This window comes from Fusarium proliferatum, assembly GCF_900067095.1.
Source record: "Fusarium proliferatum ET1 genome assembly, contig: FPRO_scaffold014, whole genome shotgun sequence".
NCBI classification, from domain to species: Eukaryota; Fungi; Ascomycota; class Sordariomycetes; order Hypocreales; family Nectriaceae; genus Fusarium; species Fusarium proliferatum.
The window spans coordinates 198862-216394 of NW_022194803.1; the positions used below are offsets into that span (position 1 = coordinate 198862).

Genomic DNA, 17533 nt, shown 5'->3' on the forward strand with positions numbered 1-17533 from the left:
CGATATCTCCATCTCGACTGTAACCGCCCACTCCCTTAACCGCCCATGGCTCTTCCAAACAGCCGCTTTGCTGAGCCAATATCAGCAACCCATTCATGAGAAACTGCTTCTTTCAGACACGAATGTGCTGTTTCATCGTCTCTGGATCTTGTTTCAGTCCCAGAGGCGCCCACCTTGAGATTGGTCTTTGTCCTCTCCTCGAGACCTTAAAGCTGCTTCATATCCGGCCTTCTAAGGACCTGTTCTCCATTCTTCAGACAAAACATCACTTTTCCATCTTTCCTAGGTTCAATTTTTCCTTTCTTCTCTCGTTGTGGTTCTATCTTGGCGCTATCTCATCTGTCGCTTCTTGACCCGTCGTGCTTTAGTTTTCATTGACCCTCTCTCTACTACTATACTACACTTGGAGTTCTCGCTTCGACGAGGATCCGTTTTCTTTTTGGGCCGTCATCTTCAAGACCGATCAAGCATTACCAGGCCGGTTGACCCGGACCTATTCCTCTTTCTACGCTTAATCCGTAATCTTGTTACAGGATTCACCTTGTGAATCCCCTCACTTCTCGTTTCTACACCCCCACTACTCTTTCTCCATGATGCCTAAACACTCTCGAGCTGCGAGCTCATCTCAGAACCGCTACAATGCGGGTATCCCAGTCTCTCTCGCCCCATCTCCTCTATACAACCAGCAGCGCATGACCATGCCCAACTACTACGGCATGGGAACCACTGCTTCTTCTTCTATCCCTCTTCAGTCACAACCTCAACAACCTACATACGAATCCTACGCTACAACCTCGGCACCGCCTGTCTCTGTCCCTGCCCCTGTTCAACAAAGACCCAGCTCTGGTGCCTGGGGAGCTGCAGATGACCAGCAACTCCTCACTGCGAGGATGCAAGGCCTGAACTGGCAGCAGATCCAGTCGAATTACTTTCCATCCAAGACTCCCAATGCCTGCCGCAAGCGTCATGAGCGATTGTTGGAACGCAAGGGTGCTGATGATTGGGACAATCTCAAGCTTCAGCGTCTGGCTAAGGAGTACATGGCTATGAGAAAGGAGATCTGGAGTGGTCTCGCAGCTCGAACGGGCGAGAAGTGGAACGTAGTCGAAGCCAAGGCAAGTCATAGTCTTTTACTCCTCTTGTGAGAACATTTACTAACATACTCTACAGTGCATGTCGAATGGCCTCAAGAATCTGCAAAGCGCAGCCCGCGCCGCAGCCCGCCGCGACCGTCTCGAGTCCGGCGCTCTCTCAGGGTATGACGACGACAGCGGCATCTCCGGCATGGGCCTGACACCGGTTGACGAACTAGACGCATCCTATAGCAGCCCCGAGACCACCGCCTCGTCCGTCGTGGCCTCGGCCAACACGTCCTTCCAGCAGCTCCAGCCTCACCACATGGCCGCTGCCGTCCAGTACAGCCTCGGAGCCTACGCGCCAGGCTACGGCGGCCACGGATACTCCTCGAGCGTGAGCTCCCAGGCGAGTGCGGGTCATCCCTACGGCCATCATGGTCACAGCCAGGGAAACAGCCCGCAGTACATGACGCAGCGACCGCAGAGTTCGGATATGGGCATTGGGAATCTTATTAACCGTCCAGGAAGAGGTGTTTAAACCTCACTCCCTTCTGTCTTTTACACGTTTGTTTCACGACTTTTCAACAATGCCTCATTGGAGGCCCTACCCACCCTCGCCGTCCATTCTTTTTGTCAATCCTTATAATCCAGCATACTGCATGGCGAGCAGCAAGGGTTCACGCGGTGTTTGGCGCTTTCAAGGCAGTTATAACGACGATAACGCAGGATATTTTGCTCTATGGGCGTTACTTGCTTAATGTTTTTACTAGTATTCTTTCTTTATCTGTTTGTTAAAATGGTGGTCAGGAGGAGTGGGAATGATCATGGCACATTTCCTTTGTATAACTAGAGATAGAGATACCACGACATGAGGTGCATGAGATCTAGCAGCGCATTGTCTTTTGCAATCTATTTACACATTCGCTATGAAGAAGTCTTTTGTCTTTTATGGTTCGCTATTAGCACAATCTACAGTGATGATGTATGAGTGAGTTTCTGACAATTGACAAAGCCAAATACGACAAATCTATTTCCCACCACAGATACAATTGTTGTTACATATTCATTCGTTATCCTACATGTCACCGCACAGGCTTATCGTGCTGCGACTGGCCATTGGTACTCTCCGCAGCCATGCTTATCATCTCGTCCAGTTCTTCCTCCTCCCACTCTCCCTCCTCTTCGCCAAACACACTCCTCCAAACTCTGCTCCACATTCCTTTCTTGTGTGATAATGCCAGGATCATAATGCCAGGAAGATGCCATACACTAGCCCAGAAAAGACTTCTCGCGCTGCCTTGGTGACCCTCAAACCGCCAGAAACGCACAGCTTCTTTTATGAGCCAGCCATTTATTGGTAAGCTGGTTACTGCAAAGGACCACTCTGTTACTCCTGCGGCGCAGAGAGATACACAGAGGGGAATGAAGATGAAGCTGTAACGCAGAGCGACTCGGCCGTTTCGTGCGGGATTTGTCCATGCTAGCATTCGAAGACCGGCCTTTTTGTACTCTTCGCGAATGGGCCAGCTGAGCGCCATAAAGTGGGGGAATTGCCATGCGAAGAGTAGACCAGCCATGACCCAGCCGCCAATGGATGAACCGTCGGGGGAGAACAAAAGCTCACGCCATGAACCGTCCTTTGTAGCAGTCTCGCCAGCAGCCGCAGCCCAGCCCATCAGAGGAGGAATGCCGCCTACTACCGCACCGATCCAAGTATTAAAGACCGTCACAGCCTTGAGAGGTGTGTACATTCCAGCGTAGATAACAATATTGGCGAACCCAAGTCCGGAAACAGTGGGGTTGACACCAAAGTACAAGGCGCCTGTACCCAAAGCTCCAGCCAAGACTGCGAACAGAACCGCAGCTCTTTGAGAGATGAGTTTTCGTACGAGCGGTCGATTTCGAGTTCGAGTCATCTTGGCATCTGTCGAAGCCTCATAAAGCATATTTAGAGCATTCGCGCTAGAGGAACATAGTGCCGTGCCGATTGTGAGGAATAATAATGTTAAAGGACTCAAACTTGGTGTCTCGGTCGTACTCGGCGACAGCATTTCGGGAACGGGGTATAAAGCGTAAGTAGCCATGCCGGTAAGGACGACGAGCATTGTTAATCGAGGTTTCGAGAGGGAGAGACATGCGGAGAGGTAACGGCGGAAAGAACTCGTTTGCGAAGCGGCGTGTGAAGCGAGGAGGGATGAAGCATCGGGAGGAAGTGGTTTTTCGCCTCGAGCTGCGGCGGCCGCAGCTTCAGCAGCAGCCTTTTCCCTCCGCTGAGCCTGTCGTCTTCGATGCGGTGCTAATCCCTGTTCCGGCTCTGTCTGTGCAGTATTCGTAGAAGATATCGTAGCCGCCGAAGCCGACGTTGATCTTATGCCATTGGCACGCCGTAGTATCACAAAATCGAGACATGTCGATCTATCAAACAATGTATTCGAGAGGAAAAACGAAGAACCCTTCCACGGGGCGGCAGCGAGTATTCTAGGCGGCTGGAAGGCTGCGGCGGAGGACATGCACCGTCGGCTGGCGGGTGCGGCTGCGTTGAGGAGGATCTTCTCCGCGGCGGGGAGGAGACATCGTGGTGGTCGCATTATGGCGTGGAGGTTGCGATTGGGTTCATGGCGGTGCTGGGCACGCCGGGTTGAACGGTGACGGGGGAGCTGGGAGCTGACTGGGAGTGGTTCGACTGGTGATGCTACAGCAGATTCTTGATGGAATGGTGGACAACCCAATTGGGGAATCCTGGGGAAGAAAACGTGATAAATCACGTGCAGGTGCCATTGGAGAAGAACCCCGCGACCTGTTGCTCGCTGTCATTCGAAATCCATGGATTCCTATTGACCGCCGCTAAACCCAATCAAAGTCATTACAATCCTCATTATTTCATCAAGGTTTGATCTTATGAAGATCAATCTCAAGCCGCACGAAATTCTTTGGACCGTTTCTGAGTGGAATAACCGACAAGTGCCGGGAGCAACTCAATCGCCTCCCTCCACAGCAAGTTCACAATTGGAGAGCCACTTCGACCCACGCGTTTCCACCACATGATCACAGCATCGTCTCTACATTGGCGTAGAAAGTTTTCTACCCCATCAATTCAAGTGAAATGGATGGAAATAGTGCTGCCTGGAGAAGGGAAACCCCTCTTGCCTCGCCATTCTCGTCGTGGTAATTGCAGCCGAATGACAGAAAAGAAACAAGCGTTTCCGGTAGTCAAGCCGAGCGAATGGCCGCCAGAGTTTCCCTCATGCTCTAGCTCTGGTGGGGGTCAGCTCGGCTTGGTGACTTGACTTGAGCAGAGTGACTCCATCGATGAGTTTGATGATAAAGCAAGATATTGTCGAAATTGACAAGAAGATTATTTAAAATCACAATTGACTCCTTATTCTCAGCGAAATTCTTCAAAGAAAGCAGCTCAATCGCATTGATACATCGCTGACATGTCGACATTATTGGACGCTCTTCGGCAGGCCAGTCGAGTTGACTGTGATACTCTTGATTCGAATGGTACGAGCCACAAACATGTCGCAGCCCTCAATTACTGACTCAATAATAGTCGCTCATGAGTTAGGTCCCTTTGTGGATTGCACATCGAACCAGGTAAGCAAGCTCTCCATGCCCGTGTCTCCCAGCGGTGCTGACCTTCTTCAGGCAATTGCATTCTCGGAGATTTCGAGACCGCTTGCTGGCGAACCCCTTTTGCATCACGATGCGCTGATCAAGGAGGCCATTCAAAGTGCCCATGGGCCACTGAAGGAGTTGCAGGGTTCCGCCACATTTGAAGAGTTTGTAGTACAGATCTTGGTATGGCAGCAGCAGGAAACCCACGCAATGGAGCTTTACTGACCCGGCAAGATGGTAAAACTTCAACTATTGATCGTGCCTAACGTCACAGGCTACGTGCATGTTCAGACCAATCCAAAGCTGTCTTACTCAACCAACGGTACCATTGGTGACGCCTATCGTGAGTCTTCCGTTTTGTATTTCTGTTGCTCACGCTCACTAGCCATACAGGTATCGTCAATATCTTCAAACACCTGGCACCGGACTTCGACGAGAAGAGGGTGTGCATCAAGATCCCCGCAACTTGGGAAGGTCTCCAGGCATGCCGAACACTTGAGATGAAAGGAATCGCGACTCTTGCGACCACCATGTTTTGCATGGAGCAAGCGGCATTGGCTGCCGAGGCCCAGTGTACCTACATTGCGCCATACGTCAATGAGCTCAAAGTTCATTTTGAAGCTGGGTTAGTTTGACTTGCTAAAGGCCCTCGCCATTCTAACAATCGCAGATACGTTGACGAGAACAAAGCCTTTGAGTTTTGTCGCGAAGCACAAGCCTACTACATTAGTCATTCATTCCGCACCCAAGTATTGGCGGCATCATTGACATCTGTGGATGAAGTGATGCAGCTTGCCGGAATCCAACATGTTACGATTTCACCCAATTTGCTCAATGGCCTCGCTTCTGCTGAATTGTCAACCTGGAATGGCAAACTGGGCGAATACTTCGCGCAAGGCCCTACAAAGAAGAGCTGGGAAACGACAGACTACAATGCCTTGGTTAGGGATGAAAGCTCTTGGAGAATGGCTTTCACCAGGAGTAGCTTTGGTACGAGTGAAGGTAAGATTATCCAGGCCATCAACTACTTCGCCGACTTTCAAGACAAGCTCGAGGAACTTGTGAAGCAGCATGCTGGATGATTCTGGACGCATCGGTCCGTCAAGTTGGTGTTGACATCCGATACGCAGACCGAATTGGACAAAGGGAGCATCTTACAATACCATAATGAACGACTTCATTCACAACCCTCCGTCGCCCTCTCGTGATTCCTCGTTATTTGCCTTTGAACAAAAAGGCTCAAATAACGGATTGACAGTTGCTATTTCCATGCAACCGTGTGTTTCCAGCTTCTTTGTTTACACTGATTGAGTTTCCCCTCTTTTCGGACCTACTAAGTCCGGCTGGAGACAAAGAACAGTCACACACTTTTCTGATTGAGGGAGGCTTGATTGCACCCCGATCAAGAGATGCTTGGAGCTTTGGCCTGTCTGTTGCTAATTTGGTGTCAATAGGTGTTATTGTCGACCTTCTTGGGGTTGACGCTTTGTGTTGTCTGGCGATTGACTGTTAGACCGTCAACCGTTTTTGTTTCCAATGGTCTCTTGCTCCGTCTCAATCCATTCACACGGATCGCGGTAGACTCCAAGAAAACGTTCAAAAAAAGGAAATCATTCTTGATATAGCAGTCGGCACGCAGCGCAAGATGTTGAGCTCTGAGCCAACCCTCGAAAACAAGATCAGCTAAGCTCAAAGGATGAACGGTAACGCCGAGGAAAGGTGATCCTTGTCACAGACCACCCATCGACTTGTCAAAGAGAAGGCATGTCTCTTTGTTGCCAACACCACGGCAAACCACTTCTGGTACGTGCGAGGTGCTAGTCTAAGAACAATAGCATTGCACTCAGGCCATTACGACCACAGGGCGAGGTTCTCCTCAAAGGGTCTTGCACCAGGTGTGCGATTTAACACCCTCTGCCACCCTCCAGAATTTTTGACCGGTATGATCTCTTTCTCTTTATGCTCTTTTCCTTGTTCTTTCCACACCAACTGAGTTCCCAGAATATTCTCACATACACTCATTTGTTGATACCCTTTATCTCTGTATCTTTACTTGGCCTTTCATTATACACATTGAGCGTAAACCTCGCAGTCCGCCTTTGACGATCACCTCATCTTGTGGTAGTGTATGGCTGTTCACGAAAATGGAGGAAATGGCCGGTGTTATCTCATCTGCGAGTCAAGATGAGTCCTCCCTGGATCACGTATCTTCTGACATTACCGCGGCACGCCTCGACCTTCTAGTCGGTCCAAGCGATTCACATTGGGTGAAGAAGCACAAGTTCTTCACTGAGAGACTGAAGTCGGATACTCCCATCAAAGAAATCGTTCGAGAAAACTTCACATACCACGAGAGTCGCCTGTTGATGCCATCTGATCGCGCAGATGTGAAGGAATTGCAAGCTGCCAATACGAAGCGCTACGAGGCTCTTCTCAATGGTCGCTTCAAGGGCTTCGAGGACTCTTTGGCCACAAAGCTCACGATGATGTACTTTGGTTTGCCAATTGCTCCGATGGAGGACATTATCAAGGAGCTCTCTATGGCTGTTGGTATGGTGGAGGAAGTTCCGATGTACAACATCAAACCACCACTGCATTTTCTTACAGCTCACGATCGTCGCAACTGGGGAAAGGATTGCCTGAGAGGTAAGTTGTTACAAGCACATTCAAAGCCTCCCGTACACGACTAACAAGTTCAAGCCAAGGAAGCCTTCAGTTGGCCCGTCCCGATCCCAAAGACAAGCGATCCGATTTTGAGTCTTCGTGGAGGTGAAGGACTCAGCTCACTTCAATGCGATGATAACGTTGTGTGTGACTACGTCCCCTCAACTGAGACTCCAGCAGACCCTGAAGAAGGATGGACTTATCTTTATGGCCCGTATGGGCGCCTGCCCTTTTGTCCTCGTAAGTGGCGATCGTTTGCACTCGTCTTACGACAACTGTTGTATAATCACCCTAGCGATATTAGGGAGAAGCAGTACATATTCGACCTGCATCTTATTGATAAGAAGACCGGCAACCGAAAAACCTTTCGCGACAAGTTACCCTTATCATCTGGTAGCAAAGCAATGCTCTTCCTAGAAGGACATTTTGCCGACGGCGGGAAAGCCAAGGGACACCGGAATTGCTGTACTCTTTTTGTTGACCATATCCGGAAGGAATCGGAGGACGCATTCGAGCATTGGGAACCTTCTAAACAGCAACTGGAGACAGATACCGTCAGGATTGGGCGCTCTCTTGGGACTTTCATCAACGGACCCGAGGAGGAAGCTATAAGTTATGCTTATATCCCATTTCCCAAGGTCAATATCCCACGCTTCGTTGCTAGCAACTATGCATCTCAACAGTACAATGCTCACTTCAGGGCCGCCACTGATATCCTCTTTGGTCGACCTATGGGCAACAAAGAAGGGGGATGCTCCGAGTACAACCATGCCTTGTTCCGTCTCTACGACAGAAACAAGCCGGGCGCTTCATTGACCGTACCCATCGTTTACGGTGCCATGGGTCTGCCGCAATCAGCTTTGGAGCTTCTTCATCCGTTGAACAACCCCGGCGCTTGCTGGATGATTGACTGCACCTGGCTCGACCCCAATGTGTCGCCTCTTATTTTTCCAAACTATTACCCAAGCCCCAATCCGCACTTGTTGGTAGATAAGAGTAATTCTGGCGATGACTATAACAACGTCTTCCAACCGATCTGTGAGATTTCTACCGAGACTTTTGACAAAGAGTCGAGCAGAAAGCTTGAGACAATGTATGTCCTTGAAGGTGGCCCAACAAATAGCTATGGGCAGGGCATCAAGGGCTTGGAGGTTGTCCCGAAACGGGGTAATGCTGATGGGAAAGATGATCCCGTCGGACGCGTTGTTGGCCAAAAGATCCAGTCTCTGTCTGCTTGGTTTTTGACCATTCACCCCCATTTCCGCCCTGGGCACTGTCGTCTGTTTCCTGCTTGGCACAATGGACAAGAGATCTCGGTCGAGTTGCCACCTCTGACATCCACAGTACGACAGCTCTTTGCCGCTATAGATCAGCTGGTATCTAAGACCAAGTACGTGAGAGGTATGGGCCAGGACCTCATGTTACTCAAGGAGACTCTTTGTGCCAACAGCCGCAAAAATCGAGATACACCATCGTATCTGATCCGGCCTGGCTCATCCGATGATGAATGGTATCGTGTGAGAGAGTCCATTACATCCCCTGTTATAACAGTTGAGTTTGTCAGCAAATCAGATGTCGACTGGGTTGAATGCATATCGGAGAATAATATCTGGGGCATTCGTGAGCTTAACCCCGAATTCCATGTCTCCCGCCCTCGGCTCGGCGGTGATACTCTTGAAATCAAGGACCTCGAAGATCAAATAGTCGACCCTGTTGCCAATTACCCCTCAGCGCCGACAAGTCTCGGATCACCGAGTTCTGAGGATGAAAAGGAGACTGATAAACCACTCTCGTCTTTCAGAAATAAGGCGTTTGTTAGCCCTACACTACCTCAGGCCCCCACCGTTTATGATGAATTTGAAGCTGAGGAGGAGAAGGAGTATGATGTCGGGGTCCTGGCAACCAGTCGACCTGACTGGGCCGACGAACCTTACTCCGGAGACCGTCACCGGGCTTCCACATCAGAAATTTCAGACCCAGATACGGATATTTACGATTATTCAGGAAATGACTCGCCCTCTAGAGATGTTTCAGTGTCTGGAGATGCCCCTAATCAAAGGGACCGGATATCAGTCTCTAGTAGTGACAGCAGTGATGAATCAAGCAGAGAGGATGATGATGTGGGGAATTACGACGATGGCGATAATAGCGAAGGTGGTGATGGGAATGAACACGCCGCTGCCTCCCGTCCTGGTCCCCCCCGCCAGCCACTATGGGATTTGAATGAGAACTCACCACGAGTCGCCCGAGAACGCACATGGTCCACTCAACCCAGCATCTTTGGTGACCCCAGAGCTGTGTCTGCGCCAGCTGTAATTGGCATCCCTGTGACTGGAGCGCCTGCAGAGCAGATGCTTCGCACCGACGATTCTGGTAATGTCCCGATGATCCTCAAAGCCTTCCTCACACCCACCGAGCAAGCTGAGCTTCAGCGCAAGTACTGGGACACCCGTAACCTGCTTCTTAAGCGCACCATGCAGTGCCTCTTTGAGGACTGCGACTTCACCTGCCGGGTCGATGATCATGAGGCCAGGAAGAAACATACTCAGGAAGCTCATAAGTCGCGAATGTGTCCTTGGTGCGAAGAGCCAATGTTTGAATGGTGGGATAAGGCTCAGAGGAATAAGCATATGCGGGAGAGGCATACCAAGGACCTGAAGAATGTCTTGGGTATCGTGGATGGGCCTGTCCCTAGGTCGACGCCTGTAGTACCTCGCCCATCGAAGCCCCCTCAGCAACCTGCACGCTATCCCCCGTCGGCATTTCAACCACAATCTTCCCAACCGTTCTCTCTGGGACAAGTTGACAGCCCTTTCACTACACTTCGTTCAGCCCCCCCTCGCAACCCAGCTCCTGTGGCTCATATGGCACCTGGTACAGCGCCGGACCCTAAGGGGCAACGCCATTATGAGCAGCTTATGAGCTCGTCTCGTCCAAGGCCACCAAACCTCCCCTCTGACGGTAGGGCGCCCAAGAGACTACTGGTAGGTGCACCGATAGTAGAAAGTATCTGCCAGTCTGGCCCTGTTCAGAGGGAGCTTGAACGAGCGAGAAAGTCACGGCAATCGATGGATAGATATAAACTTTCTGGACCTCCGCGAACTCTCGAAAACCCTCTTGCCTGGTATGACATGACTGGACCAGTGATTGTCGTTGATCCTCCAAAGTTTTGTGGCGTCCGAGGCTGCAAATCCGATGTTAGCGGGCTCGGTGCTTGGGGTCTATATGACCACATCACGAGAGGCCATTGGCGTAATGAGGTTACGATGTGTCCATTCTGCGAGCTTCCTTTCTTCGAAGTCGAGGGCACAGATGAGAAAGGCAATGAAATAAGAAGCCAACGCAGTCCAACAGAATGTAGGAAACACTTGGACTGCCACGTCTATGAACTCTGGGAACATCTGCAGCCAGTTTTGCAACGTCCGGAGATGGTCTATTCCCAAAACGTCGGGAGCCCGCTGAGGGGGGAAGTCGAAACGATTAGGATGATCAGGCCAACGCCGGCGGAAGAGAGGGAAGCAAGAGATCAAGAGGAGGCCAGAAAGAAGGCTGAAACGGAAGTCAGGGCGAGGCTCCAACAGAGAAGGGCCGATAGAGCCAAGGCCTATCTTGAAGAGCAAAAGGCCTCACAGCGTCCTCCCGTTGAGAAGTGTAGATACTTTGGGAAGTGCGGTACGGTCATCGAGGGTATGCCTATCGAGGAGTATGAGCGTCATATTAAGGAATATCATACAAATCGACAAAGTGACTCAGATGGCGAGGACGAGGACGAGGACGAGGACGGAGACATGAGCGATGTCCATGTCGGTGTTGATGTTGATGTCGAAGTCGGTGTTGATGTCGAAGTCGATGGCGAGAATGAGAGCAATCATGTCAGTGACAGTGACAGTGACCATGACAGTTCTGGCAAGCGACATACTTCTAGTCGTTCACAAGCTCGAAGTCAGTCTGCCCGGAATGCCTCGAAGAGAAAATTTCCAAGCCCGACTCCACGGGTCACTGAGGTCTTTTCAGAGGATGAGGTTGTGGATGAGTCCAGCGAGTCAACTGGCGCCGTGGTGGTGACCAAAAAGTCTGCCCCCAAGAAGCCTGCCCCCAAACCTGCCTCCAGTAAACCCCCTTCGAAGAAAGCGCTTGGGAAACGCAAGGCTGTAACACAGGAGATTGAATCGGCGGCTGAGAGCCACAGCGAAGCCCCTTCTACAGTTTCTCGTGGTCGGCGACAACATACCAAGGCTCAGGAAGAACCGCCCGAGACCACGGTTTCCTCCACTGAAGCACAAGGCAGCGAGGCTCAGAGCAGTGTCGCCCGAGGACGAGCCCGGAGTAAGAAGACCAAGAAGACTCGCCGTACTGGAGAGAAGGATAGCCAGTATGAAGATGATGGGTATGAGACGAACGACTACGACGAGGAACCAAACGAGAAAGGAGGAAAGCCCTTCCGTCGTCGAGCGAAGTCTCCCGACTGGGTGAAGAAGCTCGGTCCTGAAGATCCTAACTTTGATCCCGACGACGACATGCACTGCTCCAAGTGCCTGCGGAAGGTGCCTAAGAAGCGAAGCAAGAGTCCCAACCACTCGCCAATCGGTCGCGATGGAGAAGTTGAGGTTTGTATTCATCCATACCTCTCGTTCTGACTTGCATACTAACGAAAAATAGGCTCATACTGATAAGAAGCGCTGCTGTCGTATCCGCAACGCCCCAGGTTCAATTGAAGGTCTCCCCAACCGTAGTGGCTGGATCAAATACTCTGACATACCCAAGGCGCTCGGCGAGATCAAGATATCATTCCTCCGTCGCTACCCAACATACGCACGCACAGTATATCCCACCAAGTCAAGCGACCACTTCGCATCAGTCTGGCGCTCCGACCCCAACAACCCAGACAACGATGAATGGTGGGACATTCCCTGGCCTCCCTACGAAGGGGACCCTCCCTTCCCTGGATCGTGGGAAGCGCCGGGTCTGCCATGGGATGACACCTCGGACGGACGAAAGCGACGCAAGTTGTACACCGGAATAGAAGTCCCTGATTCCTTGTATGAGTATCAGAGCGAACCTGACACTGATGGGTCGATGTCTGCCACTGTGCCGGAGAATATTGGTAATCTCACTATTGATGCTACGCCGGCTTTGAAGAGGCCTGAGAGTGCGATTACTTCGATTGAGGAGGAGACTGAGGAACAACCTGCCACGAAAAAGCCCAAGATTGGTAAGTCCCATCCTCATCTCTACTGCTCTTGTTGTGAACGGGGCTGACCTAATAATAGGGGCCATTCCCAGACGTGGGAGGAAGCCGAGCACGCAGCCTTCGCGTGCCTCGAGTCGAATACGTATGCAGAGAGCCGGTATCGCTTCTACAGCTCCTTCGACGGCTGTTTCGGCGGCTGTTTCGGCGGCTGTTTCGAGGGCTACTTCAGTTGCGGCTGCGACACCTACGCCGAAGGCTCCGAAAGCTGCCCCGAAAAGTGCACCAAAGCCTGCACAGAAGCCCGCATCGAAGTCTGCCACGAAACCTGCACCTAAAAAGGCGACTCGCTCAAAGACTGCGACTCCGGCTCCAGAGCCTGCCCCAAAGCCTGCCGCCAAACCTGCCGCCAAACCTGCTCCTAAAAAAGCGACTCGTTCAAAGACTACGACTCCGGCTCCAGAGCCTGACTATGATAGCAGTGATCCCGATAGGTGATTCGTTTGACAGGATACTATTCGAGTGGGACTGGCTTCGTTCTGTTGGGTGAGACATGATGGGTAATTTATATGTTGAATGATAGATTGAGTATTCTTGTTTGGTCAAGGTTGAATATTGGAGTCATGTGTATTACGTTTGCTCGCTGGGCTGGATGGACAATGGTTAATCGGAATTTTGTATCTTTTGCTATGTATCTAGATCTCTTTGTCGCTATCGCAATTGCCTCTCATTATACTGTCTGTAACACGCCAAAGCACATTGATCTCGCATGTCTGTCTAAATAGAACTCCATTGCAAACGCCTATTTATCCCCTTGTGACAACTCTATCAGAGGTTGTCAGTCCGAATACATGTGAAAGTCGACGCCATACACGCCTTGCAAGATATCACCAATTCCTCTAGAAACCTATCCGTTCCTCCTTTGTTCCAAGTCTTAGTTTTGTCAAATTATAATGCCTCGATGGCATTGAGAAGAACATCCACTCCGGCGTCTCCCATCTCGCCTTTATCGCCAAGCAGTGCACCGATGTCGCTAAGAATACCCAACGGGATGTAACATCCTGTCTTTGCCTTCTCAAGACTATCCTTGAGACGGCTGGTGTGTTCCCATTCTTTGGCAGCGACTTCCGCGCGGTCGATGACGCGTGATGAGATACCGCACATGGCGGCGCAGTGCATACCGAAGCTACCCTCGGCGACACCATCCTCCAGCTTGTATAAGAAGGTGACGCGACGCTCATCGTCATCAACGTGGATCTGCATTCTTCGTGCTCGGATCTCGGGATGGTTCTCAAATTCTGTCGCGAGAGAGTGGTAGTGAGTAGCGAAGTAGCCGACGCAGCCGATGTGAGTAGCGACGTGGTGAAGAACAGCTTGGGCGACAGCGACACCATCGTAAGAGCTTGTTCCACGACCGAGCTCATCCAGAATGACCAGGGATCGAGGTGTGGCTTCGGAGAGAATCTTCTTGGTCTCGGACAGCTCAACAAAGAAGGTAGATTGAGCGGCGAAGATGTTGTCGTTGGCACCGAGACGAGACATGATGCGATCGACGGGTGTGAGGCGTGCGAAAGTGGCAGGGACGTAGCATCCGATCTGGGCCATGATGACGGCGACACAAGACTGTAGTTGTTAGCATCGGGAAATGATAGGGAGAGGATAGAACTTACCATGCGAAGGACGGTGGATTTGCCGGCAGCGTTGGCTCCAGTCAACAAGTTGATCTTGGCCTGGTCGCCACCAAGCTTGATATCGTTGGGAATGAAGTCGTCAACTGTGTTCATCATACAAGGATGTCGCAGTTCTTGGAAGTCAACAGTGCTTCGCTCCTCGTCCACGAACTCGGGACGGCAACTTGGCTGGCCGAGTGAGGCGGATGCCTTGGCTAAGCTGACAAGACAATCCAGCTGAGAGATAATTTTAATGGCTTGCAGCCAGGTCTCATAGTCAACGTCGAACTTCTGGAAGAATCGCGACGCAACTTCACGTACGAGCTGCGAATGTGTCTCTTCCGCTTCTTGAAGCTCTCGCACAAGTTGCGATAGTTCAGGGAAATACCATCGCTTGACGTCCTTTGTCGCTGACATTTGACGGAAAGTCGAGGGGACCTTGACACTCTTGGGAGCCTCCAACTGATAGATCTCCTTGCCGACGTCTGTAAACTTCAGGAGCTTGCACTTAAACTCCTTCTTCTTCTCGGCCAAGAGATCCTCGAGTTGCTGCTTTATCTCCTCGATACGATCGGAACTCTCGTCGAAATCCTCTTCGATACCACGCTCGGGAATGAGTAGCTTCTCGTCGCGCGCCTTGCTACGATCAAATGCTGATCTCCAATAGCTCAAAGGCTCATCGAGGTTTGGCATCGACGAAATCAAGCGGTCGACGAGGCCATTGCCACCCTTGTAAGATCCCAGTAGGCTCATGGTGTACTCTATCTGCTCAAAGCCTTCCAGGACTTTGACAAAGTCCTCGGGTTTGCACGCCCCAGCGTGGATTCGGGAGATGAGTCGCTCCAGGTCGGGCATCTTGACGAGCTGTGAGGCGAATTGTTCGCGAACTGTCTGATCGGCATTGAGCATCTCGACAGCATCGAGACGTTCATTGATGCGATCAATGTTGCAAAGCGGGTGCGCGACCCATGATCGGAAGAGACGTTTTCCAAAGGGCGTGACGCACTTGTTAAGTAAGCTGAACAACGTACCCTCGGAACCGCCATTGACCGAGTTGGAGAAGACTTCAAGGTTGATGAGCGTTTGCCCATCCAGGATCAACGTTCCATTCTTCTGAATGGGGTTGTAGAGCTCGAAATTGCCTTGCGACAGCAAAGGTCTCTCAAGCTTGAGGAAGCGCAAGTATGAGATCAAGGCACCAGTTGCCGACATGGCCAAATCATCATCCCGTAGTGACTGGAGAATCTCGGGCCAAACCTCCTCGTCAGCATCTTCTGCCTTGAAGTAGCCTCCGCAGTCGAGTTCGCGGCGGGTCTTATCCGCCTCCCAGAACTCTTCGCCTGGCTTGAGGTGCGTCCAGATGGTGGTTGGGCTAGTATTATTCTTGAGGATACGCAGTGCCTTGGTAGACAAGCGGGACTTCTCAAGAAGTAGTTCTCGTGGGCCGGTTTGAGCGATGAGGGTCTCAAACTTGGTCAAATCCACATCGTCCACAAAGGTGGAAAGGTAGAAGCGTCCAGTGGCAGTATCGGCAAAGGCGATACCAAAAGCAGGGAGATCGTCAACGACAGATTCCTTGATAGCGACACAGTAGGAGGCCATGTCATCTTGCAACATGCTACCGTCGACAAGTGTTCCGGCTGTAAGGATGCAAGCAAGCTCACGGGTGATAACCTTGTCGGCCTTCTTGCTCTTATCCTGTCGCTCGCGCATCTCCTTACCCAAGTTTGTCTCCATCTGATCAACACGAGCAACCTTGTATTGCTTGGCGATAAACTGGTTCACCCAGTGATCAAGCGAACTTTCAGGCACTCCGACCATGCGCATGTTGACCCGGTCTGTCATCTTGAAGTCGAACTCCTGATGACCCACGGTAGCATCGTTCTCGTATAATTCGTAAAACTTGCCCTTCTTGAAGAAGACAATCGTGTCCCAAAGATTTTGCTTGATCTTCCAGTATTGGGTCTCGAAAGGAGAGAACTTGTGCCAAGCAGCAGGGGGAATGTAAATTGTTCGCTTGTCGTACTCGGGATGGTCGGGCTTTCTCTTGTCTTTATCCATAATATTGGCAAGCCAAGGGTACCTTTGATCGGGGTCTTTGGTGTATGCCTTCTCCTTATACTTGGGATCCCTTATGGCCACTCTTTCAGCGGGCTTGACGACCGGTTGCTTATCGGTAGAGGCAGCATCATAGCTCCATTGTGAGGCCGTAGCGCCTCCCACATCATCCATCAGCTCATCCTCTTCAAGAATGCTATCCTTGATATCTATTTCGGGTTCGGGGATGGGCGATGACTTATTGGACCGTTTTCGGGGAGCAGCGGGCTTTGAGGGTCGCTTTCGCTTCTTGGAACGAGAGGTATCGTCGTCTGATTCTGATGCGATAAAGTCATCCATAGTGTCTGCAATCGTTAGAGTTGAGCAGTGAATCAGACACAGCGAGACATACCACTATCGTTTTCTTCTGCCTCTTCCTCCTCTTGTTCTTCGTAATCGTCCTCATCCCTAACAACCTGTCGTACTCTAGTTCTTCGACGCGAACTTGCGGGCCCGCCAAATTGGAAGGGCTCGTCTTCCTCTGAGGATTCGGCGTAACTAACGACCTTTTTGACCTTCGGGAGCATCAGTGGCTGATCTGGATAGTATTTTGCATTGCGAGTTTCTCACCTTTCGAGTCGGACTGCTGGGGAGAGCGTCGTGATCCATTTTATTGGAGGGCTTCTGTCGCTCCGTGTCAGCTCGTGTCGCTGCGCATTCTTGGGCATTTTTTACCTTCATGGTTGAATCGAGATTCTCCTGGGAGCTCGGGGGCTCAAGAGCATCACTATCAGGCACGGGGGTTGTTTGCTTGATGGCGACAGTTGGCTTGGGCTTAGACTTGGAGAGCGGAGTTGTCTTTGGCAAAGAATTTGCCTTCGTTGTTTCTTTCAAGCACGAGGATTGCTTGGTCGTGGCAGAGGCTTTTGCAAGCGGAGATGATGCGGGAGCGGCGGGGGAGGAGGGGGGCGCTTTTTGGAAGAAGGAAACGATTGAACGCTGCTTGGCTGAAGAAGTAGTGGCAGCTGGTTTGGTCGCTTTAGCAGGCGTTCGGGCCGCAGTTGATCGCTGGCTCGTCATGATGGTGAATGGCCTCAGCAGTGCGCAGCGATTAAATGTGCTAGGCAGGGCACCCGACAGGCGTGAATCAGGTCAAAAGAGACGGTGGACAGTATTCTATGACGAGTATGTGTCGTTGGGCAAACAATCAGTAACAATTGACAAATAAACAAAAGTCTGGACGAAAAAGAATGGGTAGGTGATTGATAGAAGTTGAGGAT

The 17533-nt window shown here is 51.1% G+C and overlaps 5 protein-coding genes across 5 annotated transcripts; 3 read left to right on the plus strand and 2 right to left on the minus strand.

The window, feature by feature from the left end:
• Positions 1-593: 593 nt before the first annotated feature.
• On the plus strand, positions 594-1614 carry FPRO_04122 (uncharacterized protein; the record flags this gene model as incomplete). The annotated part of the gene is made up of 2 exons (XM_031223752.1): positions 594-1100; positions 1171-1614. The coding sequence occupies 2 exons, from the start codon at positions 594-596 to the stop codon at positions 1612-1614; spliced, it is 951 nt and encodes a 316-aa protein (XP_031089080.1).
• A 544-nt stretch (positions 1615-2158) lies between these two features.
• Positions 2159-3664, minus strand: FPRO_04121 (uncharacterized protein; the record flags this gene model as incomplete). The annotated part of the gene is made up of 1 exon (XM_031223753.1): positions 2159-3664. One exon carries the CDS (start codon positions 3662-3664, stop codon positions 2159-2161), a length of 1506 nt encoding a protein of 501 aa, XP_031089081.1.
• Positions 3665-4513: 849 nt separating this feature from the next.
• On the plus strand, positions 4514-5776 carry FPRO_04120 (uncharacterized protein; the record flags this gene model as incomplete). The annotated part of the gene is made up of 6 exons (XM_031223754.1): positions 4514-4580; positions 4630-4673; positions 4725-4877; positions 4929-5037; positions 5088-5319; positions 5365-5776. 6 exons carry the CDS (start codon positions 4514-4516, stop codon positions 5774-5776), a joined length of 1017 nt encoding a protein of 338 aa, XP_031089082.1.
• A 1062-nt stretch (positions 5777-6838) lies between these two features.
• FPRO_04119 (uncharacterized protein) lies at positions 6839-13044 on the plus strand (the record flags this gene model as incomplete). The annotated part of the gene is made up of 4 exons (XM_031223755.1): positions 6839-7340; positions 7395-11965; positions 12018-12570; positions 12629-13044. The coding sequence occupies 4 exons, from the start codon at positions 6839-6841 to the stop codon at positions 13042-13044; spliced, it is 6042 nt and encodes a 2013-aa protein (XP_031089083.1).
• Positions 13045-13494: 450 nt separating this feature from the next.
• On the minus strand, positions 13495-17333 carry FPRO_04118 (putative MSH6-DNA mismatch repair protein; the record flags this gene model as incomplete). The annotated part of the gene is made up of 4 exons (XM_031223756.1): positions 13495-14169; positions 14217-16618; positions 16666-16828; positions 16884-17333. The coding sequence occupies 4 exons, from the start codon at positions 17331-17333 to the stop codon at positions 13495-13497; spliced, it is 3690 nt and encodes a 1229-aa protein (XP_031089084.1).
• Between the last annotated feature and the right edge of the window lie 200 nt (positions 17334-17533).